This window comes from Glycine max, chromosome 20, assembly GCF_000004515.6.
Source record: "Glycine max cultivar Williams 82 chromosome 20, Glycine_max_v4.0, whole genome shotgun sequence".
Lineage (NCBI taxonomy): Eukaryota > Viridiplantae > Streptophyta > Magnoliopsida > Fabales > Fabaceae > Glycine > Glycine max.
This window is the reverse complement of record NC_038256.2, coordinates 42,056,152-42,075,727: the sequence shown is the minus strand read 5'-3', so window position 1 is coordinate 42,075,727 and position 19,576 is coordinate 42,056,152. Positions and strand designations below refer to the sequence as shown.

At 34.8% G+C, this 19,576-nt stretch overlaps 1 protein-coding gene and 1 pseudogene across 4 annotated transcripts in view; one reads left to right on the top strand and one right to left on the bottom strand.

Moving 5' to 3' along the window:
* Positions 1–610: 610 nt before the first annotated feature.
* LOC100777593 (putative ribosomal large subunit pseudouridine synthase SVR1, chloroplastic) lies at positions 611–4,640 on the top strand (annotated as a pseudogene).
* A 5,394-nt stretch (positions 4,641–10,034) lies between these two features.
* The window catches only part of LOC100777077 (exocyst complex component SEC8), a 28,787-nt gene continuing 19,245 nt past the window's right edge, over positions 10,035–19,576 (bottom strand). Inside the window, exons 19-27 of one of the 4 annotated variants that reach the window (XM_003555396.4) lie at positions 19,099–19,296; positions 18,855–18,940; positions 16,471–16,651; positions 16,289–16,366; positions 13,730–13,831; positions 13,537–13,611; positions 10,729–10,824; positions 10,595–10,644; positions 10,035–10,526 (exon numbers count right to left, since the gene is read on the bottom strand). In XM_003555396.4, coding sequence (XP_003555444.1) covers positions 10,439–10,526; positions 10,595–10,644; positions 10,729–10,824; positions 13,537–13,611; positions 13,730–13,831; positions 16,289–16,366; positions 16,471–16,651; positions 18,855–18,940; positions 19,099–19,296 — 954 coding nt within the window. In that variant the 3' untranslated portion in view covers positions 10,035–10,438. Of the gene's footprint in view, positions 10,527–10,594; positions 10,645–10,728; positions 10,825–13,536; positions 13,612–13,729; positions 13,832–16,288; positions 16,367–16,470; positions 16,652–18,069; positions 18,742–18,854; positions 18,941–19,098; positions 19,297–19,576 lie in introns of those variants that run through there. The other 3 variants (XR_005890312.1, XR_005890313.1, XM_006606204.4) reach the window with 3 other exon arrangements.

Here is a 19,576-nt window from a genome sequence, read left to right as displayed (position 1 = left end):
GTAAGAAAATAAATAAAAAATAGAATATATTAAGCTTCTTTAAAAAATTAAAATCAACTTATCTATTTTTCTGTCTTTTGAAAACCAGTAGAACAAGTAGGCACTCCTGATATGATAGTGCGCCAATAACATGTTGGATTGCTAACAGAGGAAAATAATAATTTCTCTAGACGTAAGTTCATTTACAACATTTATAATGAGAGTTATTTAATGGGTTGTTTAACAAAAAAAAATGTTATTTTGATGTGCTACATGTAGTTTTGAGTTACAACAGAATAGTTTATATAAACAATTATTGTCTACCATTGTCTATGAACTTTAAAATAGAATTTATACCTATAGTCCTATATTTAGTAATTCTCAAACTGTGTTATCGAAATAAGCAAGAATGTTATTTCTACGAAGAATACCATTGATTGGTATTTCGATCAAGATACTGAAAACTAACATGAGCTCTTTGTCTCATTCTTGGATCGATATTTGGAGGAGATTCAAGGACTCTTAAGAGCTAGTGACATATTATGAAAGATATTGGGAAAAATTTAGATTCTATCTCAACTAGAGATATGATAAAGTATATAAGTTAAAAGTAATCATGGTTATCGTATGAACTAATTTTTGAGGTTAAATTAAAGTTATAAATATGGGAGAGATATATAGCACGTTGTTTACTCATCTTGAGGGACTTTAGGAAAGCTATTGAGAAATGAGATTGGTAGCTGGCTTTCTGGCTTTTCATGCGCAATATTGGATCAACTCAATTGAGTTTTCTGGGGTACTTGGGGCGTTTAAACAAACTATTATTTTATTTTTAAATAATAACTAGAAAATATCTGAAAAAACATAGAGACACTCTTTATCCTTCTTACTTGCTATGGGTGCAACAACGGCCATTGCAGCACTCTCACTTCACTGCTTCTCCAAATCCCACACACACTTTTCACCCTTTCGCACTCTCCCTCGCATCACATGTTCCTTCTCTTCCTCCATCGAATTCACCATCTCCTTCGCTCCTCCCAAGCCCAAGCCCGAACCCGACGCCTCAAACGATCCCGATGGGCCGCTCCTCATCCCGTGGATCGTCCGGGGCGTGGATGGCAACCTCAGGCTCCAATCCGAACCTCCCTGAGCCTCCTCCAGGCCATCGCCACCGCCCAAACCGGAACCAAAAAGGACAATAAGCAAACCAAAACCACCGCCGCCGCCAAACCTCAAAAGGCTCGCGCCACCGCGCCGCCGCAGCATTCCAAGGCGGCTCGGCGGTTCTACAACCAAAACATCAAGGAATCCCCGCGGCACGCCTCAGCAAGGTTCTCGCCGCCTCCGGAAGTGAGTTTGTTACGGAATTTTGGTTACGGCGGTTACGGAGTTAGTTATTTGCCATTACGAGTTGGTTGGTTGTTTGTTGCTGTGAATGTTTTCAGTTGCGTCGAGGAGAAGCTGTGAAGAGCTTATATTCGAAGGGAAAGTTACGGTGAATGGTTCCGTGTGTAATACGCCTCAGGTTTGGTTTATTTCCTGTACTGAATTAATTTCATTTTCTCCAATGTGAATTTCGTGGTTTTTGGTTTCTTTGTATTAAATTTAATTTATTTATTTTGCATTTTGAAGACTAGAGTTGATCCTGCGAAGGATGTTATCTATGTGAATGGGAGCCGGCTTCCGAAGAGGCAGCCTCAGAAGGTTTACCTGGCATTGAACAAACCCAAAGGGTATGTTAAGGTTCTGTTTGGATAAATGTCTCTGTAAGTAAGTGAGTACTAACAGGAAAAGAAAATAACAAGGTACAATGAATTGAGATTTTCTTATAAGCTAAGGTCAGCTTATATACTTCAACTTTTGAAGAAGATAGATGAGAGAGTTTTATAAAAAGTCAAGTGTATCAGCTGATTTTAACTTATAGAAAAAGCTCAATTCATTTTATTTTGTTAATTTCTTCTCCTATAAGTTCTTATGAAGAAGTTTATCCGATAGGACCTAAATGTATGTATACATTGCATGAACTAAATTTGTAACTGATGAAAATGCTATAGCATTTCCACAGGTATATATGTTCGTCAGGGGAGAATGAGTCTAAATCTGTGATTAGTTTATTTGATGATTTCTTGAAGAATTGGGTATGTGAAACTTTGAGCTTTATTAATTAATGTTTGATTGATAGTAGATTTTTTTTTTAATTCTTTGATCTGAAATAGTTATGTGAAGGAATTGGATAACTCTTTTTGAGATGATAAATTATTTTCCATCTCTTTTAGGATCTAGGTCTGTAGTTCTCTCTGCTTTTAATGAAGTCTTGTCTCTCACATAAAAAACATTTTTTTTTCTTTTTTTGCAGGGCAAAAAGCATCCAGGAGTACTCACACCACGGTAATTTACTGTAGGGCACCTTGATGTTGCTACTACTGGGTTAATTATTGTGACTAATGATGGTATATGATTTTCTGTGATAGCAGTTTTATCTCCATTCTATTGATAAATTACATCTTAAACATGATTTGTTCATCTAATACTTTATGCAATGATGCTTTTTTATACTTTACCGGAGATTTTGCTCAAAAGCTTTCACATCCTTCATCGGATTTATCAAAAGAGTGAGTCAATGAGTTTGGTTTGGGTGTGTGTTCTCAACGGAATAATTCATGCTTCTCTAAAGGTTCTTGGGATGTTGTGAACACATTGTGTATGGGAAGTTTGGTTCAAATGATTTTGATGCTGTTGTGTGTTTCATAGTTTTTTACTGTTTACTTGCACAAAATGATTGAAAATGATTATGTTCTCCCTATCCCATGGCAATCCTATCCTAATCAAACACTTTATTGTATAATGATTTAATGTATGGTTTATGTTATATGTTGTTTTTGGTGTTTTTATTATTATTTCTGGGACCAGGAAAGTCCTTCATTCAAATTTCAAATAAATTCTCACATTCTTTGAAACATCTCATTTGTTATATCAGATACATTGCAACAGTCGATGGTTTAGTTCACAAGAGGCACTTAATAGCCATAAGTGAGGGAACAACCGTTGAGGGTGTCCATTGTGTACCTGATGTTGTGGAGTTACTTCCACATCAGCCAGAGATGCAAAGAGCTCGAATCCGCATTGTGGTTATTTATCTGTTTTGATCTTCTATATCTGTTACACTACTCTACTCAATACTAGTTGTAAATTTGTGATTCTCACATTATCGGATGATAACATAGTATCTCACTTAAACCACAATCTCTTGGTGTGTATGGTTGAAGATGCCTTTTAATGCACATTACAGTGTTGTAGGCTATGGTATAGAATAAGTATGGAACTATCGACTGTGCTTCATATAATACTACTTTGGGTCGATTCTAGGAGAGGCAGGAAACATAATTTGCTTTCTCTATCTAATAAGTAATAAGAAATTATGATCTTCTCTCATTTTAATCTTACTCATAAGTTCAAGTGTTTTAAGTCAGGTAATACTGAATGATTTAATTTTTGCCCATCTTATAAAAACCGAGCAAGGGAACTCTCAGATGAATGGCTTTGACATAGTAATCATCAATTACAAATCCTGTTTTCCTTTTTTGTTTCTGAGTGTTTGATCATATTTTGGAACGTGAACACTGAACATATTGTTGGACCTGAATGGGAATTTGTACATATCACATGGGAGTATTGGTATATATATATATATATATAAGCAATAATGCCAGGATATTGACATCGTCATTTTCTCAAAATGACTTCATTTTAGTCTGTTGAATTTTTTCTATCTACTTTTTAGAGCATGAGACTTATCCGATCATGAAGAGAAGACCTAGCTGACATTTGTTGCTTCTTTTAATTTGGATTCTCATAGGTTCATGAAGGTAGGAAACATGAAGTTCGTGAACTCGTCAAAAGTGCTGGACTTGAGGTTAGTTTAAATCATGCATGCACTCTGTTTAACTTTCCCCAGAAGGCCAAAACTACTAATGCTTAGGCATATGCAATATGTGAAAATCAATAAAATCATGAAATTTAGTGAACCCAATTCCAGTCATACTGGATACTGCTTCTTTGCTTCAGATTTCTTAGGAGTTTATTTAATTTTGGTATTTGTAGGCATAACTTGTATTGATATTTAGTGATGCTATTATAATTTTTCATTACATCACATATTATTGAAATGGTTATATCTTCAACATATTATCATGCTTTCAGAGGAAGCTTATATATCAGGCTGACTCTCGTTACTAGATAGCACTTTCATGATTTGCCTTTTGATAATTTGTCTCAGTTGGAAATGGAATACTTCTCTGACCTTAATTGAATATAATCCTCTCTGCATGTTGTATGACATTATTTCTGTTTTGTAATGTTGAGTAAATTCTTATGTTAAATCCATCGGGAAAATAAGATCAGATTAAAGATTTTTGGTTTGGCTTGACATTGATTACTTCCTCCTTGTCTTTTGTGGTATCTGCTTGCGTTTATGGGAATTTTAGTTTCGGGAGTGTTTCCATGTATGATATCTATAGATTAATAACATGCTAAGTGCTTTTATTTTCTCCTTCAGGTAAATGGCTAACTGCATGCATTGGTTTCTTATTTCTGTTTTTCAGATTCATTCATTAAAGCGAGTACGCATTGGTGGGTTTAGACTTCCACCAGACCTCGGGTAATTGCCATGCTTCTAATTTTCCTTAGTTCTTGAAGTAGTCTTCAAATCTAGTAGTAATAGCAGTATTCAAATACAATTCCTATAACGTTTCAATTGAATTACCTGGTAATTAAGTGGATTAAAATATTTTTCATCTGTTGCATTTCAGGTTAGGAAAGTATATTGAGTTAAATTCAACGAATCTCAACGCATTGGGGTGGAAGAGCTAATAAAGTTGCTTCTTAGATTTTTGGAGCTAGAAACATTCCTCATTCTTATTCAGATCAGAACAGCTCTGAAGCTATTTTCGAAGTGTTGGTCAGCACTTGTTTGATTTGAGCTGTTGAATTCTGATACCTGGTGCATTACTTGGGAGATTATTTGGAATAGTGGCAGTGCACACTACTTTCTGGAGTGTTTGACGTGAAAACTGGGAGAAGATTTGAAACCACTGCTTAGAAGAGATATGACTTTTTTCCTATGAACGTGATGCCCAGGGATTGCTCGTATCTTTATTGAAACTAGACATAGACCCGCGTCATGCAGGGGTTTATAAATAATTTAAAAAATATTTAAATAAATAATTTGATTGATAAATAAAAATTAAAAATATAATTATTAATGATATTTGAAATCATTGACGGTTAGATGAGTTAAAAAAATTATATATAAATTAAGATAATTTGTATTTATCCATATATTTATAAGGAAATATTTTAAAATTGGAGTATGACCACTTAATTAAAGTTGAGTAACGTGAAGGTAAAAATAAGTATTATGCATAAATATTATAAGAGTAATATAAAAATATAGTGAAATTGACATAATAAAGCACATAATGTTAAAACACATAATGTGAAATATATATAATGAAAGAAAAATAGTCAATCATAATGTTAAAATACATAAAAATTATGTTAATAAAATTCCAAAAATTGTTTGTTTAAATATACTTTTTGTATTTATTTCCTTTTGCTGACGACCTGTTGTTGAATTTTGTTTTCTTTGGTATGTTCCTTTTTAAACTTTGAAGTAAGATTGACTCCTCAGAGGATGTTAGAACAATTTGTTTTTTCGTCTTTCTCTTTAATGGACTTTCTGAGATTGAATAAACTTCATTTAATGATGAAGATACATCTTTTTGACTTCTTGGATGCTGGTAACTTTGAGCTTTTGCTTATGACAATTTTTTTTCACATTTTTCTTTAATGGACTTTCTTCTTCTTTTGATGATGAAGATACATCTTTTGACTTGGATAATTGTAGCTTTGGACTTTGAGTTCTGTCATCTTCTTTATTTGCCTTTTTTCTTAAATGAGTTTGTGAGATTTCATCATCTTTTTTATCGGATGATAAAGATGCACCTTTTGACTTGTTGGAAGAGACAAAGTTGTGTTGCTACATTTGGACCTATTATTATAATTTATGAAATTAAGAAGGTGAAATGAAATTTCATGAAGCAACATATATAATAAGCATGCATATACATTAACAAATATGAAGATAAATAAATTAACAAAAATATATAATGACTTTATTTATTAAAATTAGCGTATTTTAAGTTTTTGGGTGATACCTAATCCAGACTATTCCTCCAAGACAAAGACGACATTACAAGTTTGTTATTACATTAGCTAAAATTTCATTTTTGATTATCTAGAGTGTTTATACTCACTCACCTTTATTATGATTCAGGTTAATCTCACCAAGGGACATAAAGTATAGGGATTGATCATACTGTAGATCACCTTATGCATCAAGAAGCCGTAATCGAAGTAGGAGTTATAGAAGAAGCAGGAGTTACGGTAGGCGCTTGAGTCAAAGTCCAGGCTAGTCTAAGTGATTAACTTGATAACCATGGTGGTGGATGCGCTGGAAAATGCTTTAGTTTTCATATATATATTTTGTTAGAACAAAAACAAAAAGGAAATAGAAGGATCATGGATACTAAGTTGCATACAACATGATCAAGCATGGTCTAATGTTATGATAGCATTAATACTAATTATAAACAAAGTGACTGCTACACATTTTTGTTACACACTAATCAATTAAAGTACATGCTTGAGTCCAAATTAAATTATAGCCAAAGTTACAAAATAATCATAAATTCACGTTTGAAATAAGACAGTGGAAGACCAATAGATCAAACCAACAGTTGAACATCAACCACTCATAAAGTATCATATGCCAAATATTAAAATTATATCATATTAGCAAGCACACCCATGATATTGTATATTCATTTAAAAGTAACATTTATGCAAGCTTTGTGTCATGCTAATCATGGTTAGGTTGTCATGGTAAAATATAATATAATACACATTACCTTATATGAAAATAGGGGATACAAAATTGACAATCAGTTGCTCACTATAGTTAAATAATATTTAAATAATTTATTTGTATTATTATAAAAAAGTATAATTTAAACCATATCAAATAGCTACAGAATGAGAGGAGATTAATTACTTGAAAGAGGTGTCCTAACCAAATGGTCAAACATCTCCAAGACCTCTGTCACGTTGGTCAAATATCTTAATATTGGAAAAATATTGTGATATTCATAACCAATTCCTTGAGGTCTTTTTTTTACCTGTCGGCAATGAACAATTTAGCATATCTTATTTAATTTTAAATTTATTCATAAATTGTGAAAAACATTGTTTAACTATAAAGTTGAGTTAGAAAAAAACTTCCTTGTAGATTGTAGTTGCAAGTCTGTATTAAGAGACTTCTCTTCTAAAAGAGGAAGGCGAGTCTTAATAGTGAAAAAAGATTGTGATACTCATAACCAACTCCTTGAACTCTTAGAGGTGAAATAAAATTTCATGAAGCAACATATATAATAAGCATGCATATACATTAACAAACATGGAGATAAATAAATTAACAAAAATATATAATGACTTATTTGTTAAAATTAGTGTATTTTAAGTTTCTGGGTGATACACCTTCAGATGTTGATCTGATGCCTTTGAGTTATACCTTTGACTCTTATGATTATTTTTCTCTAGGACCATGTTTTGTTGCTATCAACCGATGACTAACAATATATTTTAAAATGTCTATATGTATCCCTAAAGTGAGACAATGTGATTATTTAAACAAAGGAACATTTTGAAGACACAAATTCATCAACCTTATTAATTAAGCCTAACAAAAGTTCACATTCACTTAAAATTATATAAAATACTAATAGTTCAACTTTCACACAAGTGTGTGCCTATTTGTGCATTTGATTTCTGGCTTATAAAATGTCAATATTAAAGAAGAGGATAGAAATCAAACACTTATGTTTATTAGATTTGAATTTAAATTCCAATGAGTAATTTGAATTTGAATTCCAATTTAATACAAAAAATAATTTGCATATGAAGAAATATAAATTGTTTACATACCATCATTTAGATGCACCTCTCTGCTATCTCCTTCTTTCTAAGTTATATTGTGCTTTTGCAGTGTCTACCCTCTTTTCATATCTTTGCATCAATCTTTTAAATATTTTTTAGCAAAATTACTTTTTACCATGGGAAAATCTACGCATAAGAAAAATAAATATATCAAAAAAGTGAAAATAAAAATCAACAAAACTCAATATAAAAGTCTTGCCAGTGTGCAGGACCAAAACTTTGAAGTATGCAATTGTGGAGAGACTCTCAATATACAATGCAGTATGCGATTGGGGGAGTGTCCTGCGATTCGGTCTTTCATGTGAAGATGCTTGCACATCCCCAAGTTTGTTTGACCGAGTTTTCGTCAAGTGCCACGCTATTCGGAGGGTTTAACCGAGGTTTCATGGAGTGTCTACGATTGGGGGAGTGTCCTGTGATTCAGTCTTTCATGTGAAGATGCTTACACATCCCCAAATTCGTTTGATCGAGTTTTTATCGAGTGCGATTCGGAGGGTCTGACCAATGTTTCATGGAGTGTCGTGCGATTCGGGCTTTGATGCGAAGAGGCTAGCACAACCCCAAATTCGTCTGATATGGTTCACGAAATACTGTTGCTATATCATCGTCATCATAATCGCGAACGTAGAATCTCTAATATTGACGAAAATCTGAAGAAAGCGAAATGCGAATGAATGAAGCGGTCGAATTTCAGAAGGTTCTTCTGCGCTGAAGATCTAGGAGAGGACGAAGTTGTATGTGAAAAACCTTGAGATGAAGAGGATGTATGTAGAAGGGAATGCAGAAGACTGAGACATTTGGAGGTGAGTATCACTCAATTGAAATGTATTGTATAGGATTTTGGAAAATTGTGAGTATCACTCAATAGAAGAATGCTCTTCTTCTTCCACATCATCATTTTTGCTAACGTGACAATGTTAATATGAAAATATGAAATAGTTCAGCTTTTATATATTATAAATAGATTGTTGTAAATGGTGATTCAGTGCCTCTGTATGTAAAATAATACAAGTTTAACCTAGAGCGCCTGTTCATTATCGTTTAAATTATTTTAAGATATTTATTTTAAAAGTTAACAAATTTACTGTGATAAATTATAATTAGATAATTATATAAAAAATTATACAATATCAGTATATAATTTTTTTTCCTCCTCTGTATATTATATGTTATTAGTTTTACATTCTTAGTGCCTTAACTTGTTTAAGCAAAACTGAATTCCTAGATTTCTTTCCTTGAATTTTTAGTGGTTTTTTTAATATTGTTTATTTTTTTCAGTTTAATCAAACATATTTCCAGAAATATTATTTGTTAGACTAAACTCATTTTTTCAATGATTAATCCGCATATTAACAGAAAGAAAGGAGATAGAAACTTCTTATTTCACTTATTTGTCAAAAAATAAAAATAAAATAATTTCACGTAGATCCACAATAATAAAAATTTGTGGTAAAAGCAAAACTTCTCTTCACGTTGTGTGGGGCTCAACTACTTTTTTTTTTATCTCGCATTATTCTTCTCTATATAAAAATAAAAATGCCTTTACACATTTTTTTATTTCTTTCTACTCACCCAAGAAAAACAAATTTTCTCATTTCTATTCATTCAAATAATACACATTTTCTACAATATCTCTCCCTTTATATCTTTCACTATTTCTTTTATTATTTAAAGGATAAGTTGTTTAAAATTTTATTCTCCGCAATCCTAGCTAGGGTGGCAACGAAGCAGAGCAGTCGCTCGGTAATTTCATTAACTGTTTTCAGTACAGCACCCAAAATTCAACAACCTACCAAATCACCGAGGGTAAGAAAATGCACATTTGAATTTGAGACTTGGGGTTTTAATGATGGATCACCAATTCCATGACCATAATAGAATATTAGTTGTGTTTTAATTGCTATTAAAAGTTCAATATTAGTTCAAGAAGATCCGAGTCAGATATAAAAATAATCAAGAGGGAATCCCTCCTCGACAAAATTTCATTTACACAGGCAACACAATTGAAGAAAGCAAATATACAATAAGTTTAGCGTGAAAAATATACATGTGAATTTCAGGTTGTTCTTCATATTGACTTCAATGAAATTGCTCATCACACCCAAACTCAACCCAAAAAAATAGAGCGAGCAAGCGACTTAACCCAAAAGGAAAGCAACAACGGCAACCAAAATTGACATCACCATTACATTACCAACAATTGAGTGAGCAAATGGAATTGCTATCACCAAGGGCAGAATCAAAACCATCTTTTCACTGGTAGTCTACTCTTGTAATTTGCTGTAAGATCGGACATCGGCATCGGTTTGTTGCATCATCATTTTTTCAGAAATATGAATCAGAAATATAATTGATGCAATCACCCCAACAGTCCAAAAATTCTGGAATAGGAACGAAAGAGAACATTCTACATGGATAATATTTCAGATAATCTATCTTGCGCATCAGGAGGAACTTCCCTTCCTGGAACCTGAACGTTAAGAAGCTTGGCATACCTGTAGAAATATTGTGTCAATATAATTCCATAAAAGGGTATTGACAACTAAAATTTGCATATACTTACTCAGCAGGGGTGAACAAGTGTATATGTTCTGTAATGAAGGCAACCAAAGCCTGCAACAGGAATAGGAATATAAAGATAAGATGACATGGCAAAAATTACAAACACGGAGGAAGCCATTAGTTGAGTTGACTTGCCTCAAATGGCATGTTCAATAGTTCATAGTAGGTGCGGACTCGATCCAATCTCTGTTGCACTGCTTCACTATTTATGGATGGAATAGCTGCCAATGCCTGTACCACCATCCAAAATTGTTATGGCTGTCAAATCTCATTATGTGTGATAGAGGGGGAAATAGATGGGGAAAGGTGTATGTTAGAAAATACCCTTGGAAGAGTTAGAGAGCTGTCAGTTGTAGGACAGCTAGGATAACTAACTGTTAATTAGTTATAACCAATTGTTAGTTAGTTAAGAGGCTATAAATAGCATTGGGAGGGGTTAGTTAGAGGTTAGACAGAAAATTGGAGATAGTAGGAGGGTGATGAGACCTCAAATTCATCAGAGTGTGTAACCCTTGTATTGTAGCATTTTAATTAGAATAAAATGATTTTTCCCCTGTTCTAGTCCAGTTCTATAAGCTGGTATCAGAACTCTGATCTTGGAGCGTTGAATCGTTAATGGTGACCAAGGCGAACGCAAGAATGGAGACATGCATGGAAGCTATGGAGAAAGCAATAGAGGAGAATCGTGAAGCAGTGGAATTGCAGCTGAGCTCGATTGAAGGGATGATCCAAAGGTTGGCGGCGGCATGGGAGAAAAAAACTCCTGAGACGAATGTGCACGTAGTTGACAAGAGCGGAGAAGATGAAGGTATGGTGGCACATGACAGCAATCGGTGGAGGAATTTGGAATTGCCCATATTCGACAGTAAGGATCCAATGGGCTGGTTGACAAAGATCAAGTGATATTTCCGGTTACGAGCGGTTAGGGAAAAGGACAAGCTGGAGGCGGTAATGGTCGCGATGGATGGGGAAGCTCTGGGTTGGTTCCAATGGTGGGAATCTTGGAATCCAAATCATTCTTGGGATGGGTTCAAGATTGCTGTCACCCAAAGGTTTCAGGCTTCAAGCTTGGAAAATCCTTTTCAAGTGCTGCTGGCACTGCAACAAGAATAGACAGTGCAGGGATTCATAGGTCAATTTGAGAAGTGCATTAGATTGGTGAAAGGGTTGGAGGAGCCATTTCTGGTGGAAGTGTTCCTCACGGGGTTAAAGGAAGAGATTAGCATTGAAGTAAGGCTTCATGAACCAAAAAACATGATGGAAGCCATGGTTAAGGCCCAAAGAGTGGAGGATAAGAACAGAATTTTAGGGAAGTTACTTGTGGGTAATGGTAAATGGAGTAATTTGCAGAAAAATGTTCATTTGGGGCAGAAGTGGGTAAGTGATTGGCAGCCAGCAAACAATAAGGTGACTGACCTTCAGAATGCTGCAAGAACAGGCACAAGTGGTTGGATAGGTAGAAGGACGTTCCACAATTTGTCTCCTGCGGAGGTAAATGAAAAGATGAGGAAGGGAGAGTGTTTCCCATGCGAGGAGAATTATAATCCTACACATGTGTGCAAAAATAGACAGTTTAGATTGATGATTATGAAAGAAGAGGAGGAAGGAGATCCTAAGAGCCAGCAATAGGAGGATAAGGAAGAAGAGGTGGGGGAGTTTCACCAATTATCCCTGCATAGTATTGAAGGCTTTACCACCCGAAAATCTCTTAAATTGTGAGGAAAAATTAAGAATAAAAGGGTGATTGTGCTAATTGACTGTGGAGCCACTCAACTTCATATCGCTGAAGTTAGTTAAGGAGATAAGATTGGAGGTAACCCCTACAGACCCATATTCTATAGAAGTAGGAGATGGACTCAAGGTTAGGTGTCAAGGAGTGTGTAGATCCTTGCCTATTGAATTGCAAGATTTACAATTCAAACAGAATTGTTACTTATTTGAATTGGGTGGTGTGGATTTGGTGTTAGGAATGGAATGGCTGGCTGGATTGGGGGCAATTGAGGCCAATTTGGAGAAATTGACATTAACAGTGCCAGTGCAGAACAGAAAAGTCATATTGAGAGTTGAACCAGAGTTGATAAAAGCTGCCATTAGCATGAAAATGATCAGGGGGACCATGCTGGAGTCTGACCAAGGGTTTATGGTGGAATTAAAAAGGGTGGAAGGAGAGAAGTGTGTGGAAGTAGTTCCTGACCTAGTGGTACAACTGCTGACACAGTTTGAACAGGTTTTTCAGGAACCTCAAGGGCTACCACCACATCAGGAAAGAGATCATGCTATCACTATCTAGGAGGGAACCAAGATTCCCAACTTAAAGCCCTACAAATACCCACATTATCAGAAGAAGAAACTGAAAAGATGGCAAGAGATATGCTAACTGCTGGAATTATTAGAACTAGTACTAGTCCATATGCTAGTCCAGTTACTTTAGTTAAGAAAAAAGATGGGAGTTGGAGATTCTGTGTAAACTATAAATGAATTATTGGATGAAATTGGGGGACTGATTGGTTTTCCAAGCTAGATTTGCGTTCTGGGTATCATCAGATTCGAATGAAGGAAGAGGATATCCAGAAAACAACTTTCAGAACTCATGAGGGTCATTATGAATTCTTGGTCATGCTAGGATAACTAACTGTTAGTTAGTTATAACCAATTGTTAGTTAGTTAAGAGGCTATAAATAGCATTGGGAGGGGTTAGTTAGAGGTTAGACAGAAAATTGGAGATACTAGGAGGGAGATGAGACCTCGAATTCATGAGAGTGTGTAACCCTTGTATTGTAGCATTTTAATTCAAATAAAACGATTTTTCCCCTGTTCTGGTCCAGTTCTATCAATGTGCTTTTTACATTTTCCCAAGTTCTAATTCTCTCTGAAAGTACAGTTGTACATTCTGGAAAAGTTATATGCAACAGGCAATATATATCACTGAGAAACATTAATTACCTGTTCCAATGCAATAGCATTTCGACAAATTTGTTGAACGCCAAAAAGATTTATGGATTTCATATCTGCCAAAGCCTAATAAGTAAATAAGAGCACTCTATCATTAGCAGTGAAAGAAAGGAAGTGATAGAAATGATTTAACTGAAAATACAGCTCCAAACATTAAAGAAAAAACTCCAAAAAAGAATCACACCTTAACAGATGCATTTGCTGCAACCCCACAAATTCCACCAAATATATAATTCCGCTTTGCATTTGAAATAAAAGGAGCCATTTCCTCATCTCTTCGTGTTATCTGGGGATTGCATTAACAAGGTAAATACAGTATGACTTGCATAAGCACATCCTACATCTGAGTCACTAAACAGGAAAAACAAACCTTCTGAAATTCATCAGTACATTGTAGTAGACTGTTTACTTTAGAAAATTGGGGTTGATACTAACATTTCATAGTCTTCAGTACTAAATCAAATAATTTAGAATTTATGGATTAATAGCTTTAGTAAGATGCTATTACAAGTTATTTAGTTTAACTTTAACACCTTGTGTTGTAACAGTATTTTAGTCATTCCTGCATTTCCTAGTCAAGGAATATGTAGTCTGGCTAGGTTGTCAAGGTTTCATTTGGTCTTGTCTTATCTTGATGCATATATGCTACTCAATGATATAGTATTAGATTTCGAAGTCCACATTCCTTTAGGATCTCATGCTGAAAACCTCATAGGACAAGTTGACAAAGTATTCATAATGCAAAGCTTCTTTAAAAAATAATGATTAAATTTATAAATTCATTCAGCAGAATGCAATGTTCTTGATCCCATGATAAAATCAAACACTGGATATGATCCTTGGCTATTTTCTCTCCTTAATCTGAAGCTTCTAATCTGTAGTCCCTTTAATTTAACAACTTTGTGGATGTGCTGTATTTAAGCTGCTTGAACATCTCACAATAACATAAAACATATCCAAATTGTTTAAATGCTAAAACATTAAACCTAATTTGTGAGAATCTATCTTCCTGATAACATAGTCATCAAATAAAAAATAAAAAAACACAACTCCAGCACCCAGAAAAGCTTATTCCATGTTTGCCCATATCATAAACAAGCACCATATCTGCTGAAACTTGATTGATTCCATGGGCCTGGTAATGATCTTAGCTGCTCCAAACACAGTTTCATCGTCTACTGAATCTATTTTTCTCTTTCAACAGAGCTATTTCAACAATCACACCAATATTAGATAAAGAAGAAATGGGAAAAAAAATAAGCTTCTGTTTTAGTCATCATACACTAATCAGCTGAATTAATATATTCTAAAAGTAGACTTGTTCTTGTTTAGAAAGAGGTAGGTAAATCACTCTGCATCTATCAGGTTGTCTTATCCTGGGCTATCAAGTCATGGTGTAGGACGGGCCAAGCAGGTGCTGATGCAAGTGCAAAATCCTCAATTTATATATATATATATATAAAATTCATCGTATATAAATTATCTTATTTATCAAGAGAGAAGTTATTTAGTATTGAGAGTATTTAGTATATAATAGAAACATGTCTAGTTGTTTCTCTCAATTACATTTTATTCTTTACTTATTTACATATGACAATCTAGAGGTGAATGGTGATAAATGCAATAAGTAGATCATGGGAGAAATGCTAAAGCAGCATAATTTGGAACCGTGGGAAAAATGCTAAAGGGCTAACGTGTATTAGTGTAATCTTCAGAGAAACTGGTCATGTTTACTTACAAATTGTCAAATCTTAATCTGTGAAATGGACATGGATCCATCACCAGTTCATGAACTAAGTTGCACTGCAATAGGTGTTGTGGCCAAATTAAGTGATCTATGTCAAACCTAAAGTTTAAATATTAAGCTTCCATCAATAATAGAGCCCTTCTCCAGACCTCTAATAGAAAAAGGGATGTCACATGTTTTGATGTGCACTAAATATTAACCATATCTCTATCTTAGACACCTCAAACCACAATTCCTGTTTCATGGAAGGAATCAATGGATTTAGAATTTACAAGCCTCAAAACTCAAATCACTGCAAGGAAAAACCTTGGGTGTATATAGCAATATACACTCAAGATCCACTACCATCTACTGACATGGCTATCACTTTCATGTTCAAATTTCAGCTCAATAAACTTGCAATAAATTTTAAGAGCTTTATTAGAAATGTACAATGGGTTACTTCTTGGGAATATAAGGTTGGCCTAGTGGTTGGGGAAGGGTGAAGGGAGAAGGGAGGGGGAAGAGGTCACAGGTTTGAATCCCCCAATTGACATTTCTAACAAAACTAACATTTTCCGATAAAAAAAAAAAACACAATGAGTTACTTCTTAGCATTTAAAATATATTCTTCCAGAACCTTACCATCTTTCTTGATTCTGGATTATGCATGGGCAAAAAGTGTTTAATTGTCAACAGAATACCAATTGAGTTTCCCCGTATATCCTGACTTTGGTTAATTTTGTGCTAGTGGAAAATTTGTTAAATAGGATTTCATCAATTGTAATTATCCCAAAATTAGATCAATTTGAAAAATTCAAAGGAAGGAGTATAAAACAGGATGATCATGAAACATCCTAAGGCTGTGCAGAAACTCAGAAAATTACCTATGAGAAACCATGCCCAGTTACAACATTACATTACTCTTGTAACTCCCAATGGTTCATTTCCATATCCATCCCAGGATACAACTAAGAACTTCATGAAGACAAATCATACAAAGATAGAAAGACACACCTGTGCAGTGAGCGAAATGATGAAGTCATCCGGCTCTTCAGCATCTTGGTCATCCAAGTATTCTGTATTTGCCATTTCCTACACAAAATTGTGATTCTCAGTTAAGTTTGGACACATTTAATTATCAAATTTGTATTCAATTGAACAACAGAGACAAATAACCTCACAAGTGAGAGACAAACCTGCATATGGAATACTGTCTCCAATTGCATCTCTATGCGTAAAACCTTGAGGCAATCAATTGCCAGTTTCCTATAATCTTGAGCAAATGAAGCTAGACTCCTTGTAGGTGCACTGTCTGAACGACTGTGATGGTATTTTCCCCCAACATGATTTGATGCTCTTTGAGTTGTCTGTCCAAGCCTGCAATTTAACAAAGAATTTAAAGTACCACAAATAATGCTTTAATATTTTGAAGAGAGGGATCTTACTTGAGCATATGATGCTCAATTTATCTCATTTATGAAACCAGTAAAACAAACCCAACTACATACTGCTCATCAAGGAAAGAAAATGTTATGTATGCTGATTACATTATATCATTCAAACATGATATAGGTGGAATATCAGTATCAGTAACATGGATTTACAGAGGAAATATTGAACAGAAATTTGGAAAAGAAATATAGTTGTTCCAAGGCATTCAAGAGGCCTTGGTCTCGCCCACCCAGGTCTCTCTACTCAGTTCTTTCTTCTCCCCCTCCTTTCCTTTTTATCCTACTCCTAATTGAATCTGCTCCCCAGCCTCAGCTGCCCACTGAAAGGTTGTAACGATGTGAACCCACCTCTTTCTTCTCACATTTCTTTGTCCCCCATTTCGCACATGAGCTGTGGCCCAGCATATATGAGGTGGCATCTATCAGAAATCAGAGGAGAAGAAATGGAGAAAATAAGGTCTCAGTATTCTGAATGTGTGTGTTACATTGGCTAACACAACATCCACATTAAGTAAATGTATTTGAAAAGCAGCTTATACCTCTTATTAGAGTACACCATAGGTAACTCCTTATCTTGGCAAAAGAGGACAATAAAATAAAACCTATTTCAACAGTTATCAGAATCTATCATAGATCCATCACGGGCAACCTACCATATTATCCACGCACCAAGTCCAAAAGTGCTAGGTGTTAGGGGGTGTATTGGAAAAAAACCCAAGTCCCGCATCGGTTAGAGATAGTGCCAAGATAGAGTATATAAGTAAGGGACAACCCTCACCTTACAAGCCGGTTGTGTGGGGTTGAGTTAGGCCCAAACTCACATTCTAAGATATATAGACTTAATGCAATAAGTACAAATAATTATAAGAGATTTTATTCCTATATACATGATATGAAATGCCTATAAATCTGATTCTAGTCAGATATGCCTATAATTACAAAGATCCTAATTAAATAAGGAAACAAATCATAAAATATAAAGGAAGAATAAATCCTAAGAGATAGTCCAGGATACTCTAAAATATTATAAGATATCATCAGATATTTCTCATATTTCTAACAGAGGACAACATGTGATCCATAAAGATTGTAGTATTCTTTAACTGGAAAGACCAAACTATATAAACCATTGCACAATTTGGAAAATTTGCCTTCTTTTCTGTAACCCCTTAATCAATTATAAGAAGTTGAAGAAAAGACTCCCCATTAATAGAAACAATAACCCACAAACTCCTGCCATGGAGCAGCACAAAAGACATAACCATTCTGAAAATATTTGGATCACAAAATACTTGTGATTAATAACACTTAACTCCTTCCAATTTTATTGCATTGAAGTCGGAATTTTACTAACAAAAATAGTAGCATCATCTGGAAGGTTCAACATATGCACTTTGCTCTGCTGCTATATATCCCCCCTTAAGCATGAATTTCCTACCAGAAAATCATACAAGATTTGCCTAACTCAGATCTTGCCATTAAATAGGGGAGGTAGACATGTAAAATGTGATTGTAACTTGAAATGCATGACTTACCTATATTACAATTATATTCAAGAATAAATCACAACATTTTCCCATTCAAAATGCATGATCGATGTGATTTGAGTTGGTAAGAAGTACAAGCCTACTAACAAACAAGTAGAATTATAGAAGCAGCACAAATCAAGCCTCCACAGGCTGTGGCACTGAAAAATCCAAAAACAGGGGGAACCCTCAGTAGCAGCTCAGGGGCCTAGCCCAAATGCAAGCCTAGTAATCAATCAAAGACAGCTCTCATGAACCTCAGACACTATTGAACCAAATCGAAGTGGCACACTCGAAGGGTTCTTGGCTCCTTGGGGGGGGGGGGGGGGGGTGGGGGTTCCACACTTCATTTTTTTCCCCCAGCTGTAAATTGTTTGAGTATGATTGGGCAATGTTGCATTTGCATCATTCTACCAATCTTTGCAATCCCTCCACAATGCCACCAAAGCAACTTTCTTGCTGGGAGTGGGATTGCTCCACCACCCAAAACCTACAGATCATGGAACCTAAAATCTGAATTGCCATACTGATAACATGGCATATATACTGGCTTTATACACAATTAAAACATTGTCTAAATTGAAAAGCATGTAGAAAACCCACCTTTCAATAGAGTCTGCAACATACTCTAATGAGTCACTAAGGGATGCCAACAGAATAAGTTTGTTGTCATCATGGATTAGGTTTTCCTGAAGCAAAAATACAACAAAGTCACCAGACAAGCATAATAAATAGGAAGGGACCCCCAAGGAGAGGGGATGTTCAGTAAAATTCCACTCAAAAATAGGAAGAAAATTATATCATTAAGCAAGAATAGTAATTTGTTAGTATACACAGAAAAACAAACCTGTTTAATAGGACGCAAATTTAGCAGTAATTCACCAAGTTCTAATTCAGCCTCAATTGTTTCGGCATCAGATGAATTACTTTCCACATTTAACTGACCAAGCAGATTCGGTAAATATGCACTTGAGGGGTCAATCCTCATCAATTTCTCAATATCATGCCTCCCAATAAGCATATAACTCTGCTTCTCAAGAACAGCCTGTAATATAATTGACAAAAATGTTAGAAGATAGTGCACCATGCAAGAGTAAACAACAATATATAGATATGTCAATGATCAAGTTACCTAAATGCTTGAGCTTTTAGGTGCAGGTACATAAACAGTTATATATCCAATAATCTCAAGAACCAACATAACCCAAAAGCTTCTATTGGGTGCTGGCAGAGGTGTAAGAAGACAATTGTTTGGGAAACGGATTGGGACTATAAATTTTAAGGGGGTTCTTCAGATCTCACATTGACTATAGATATGGCCAATG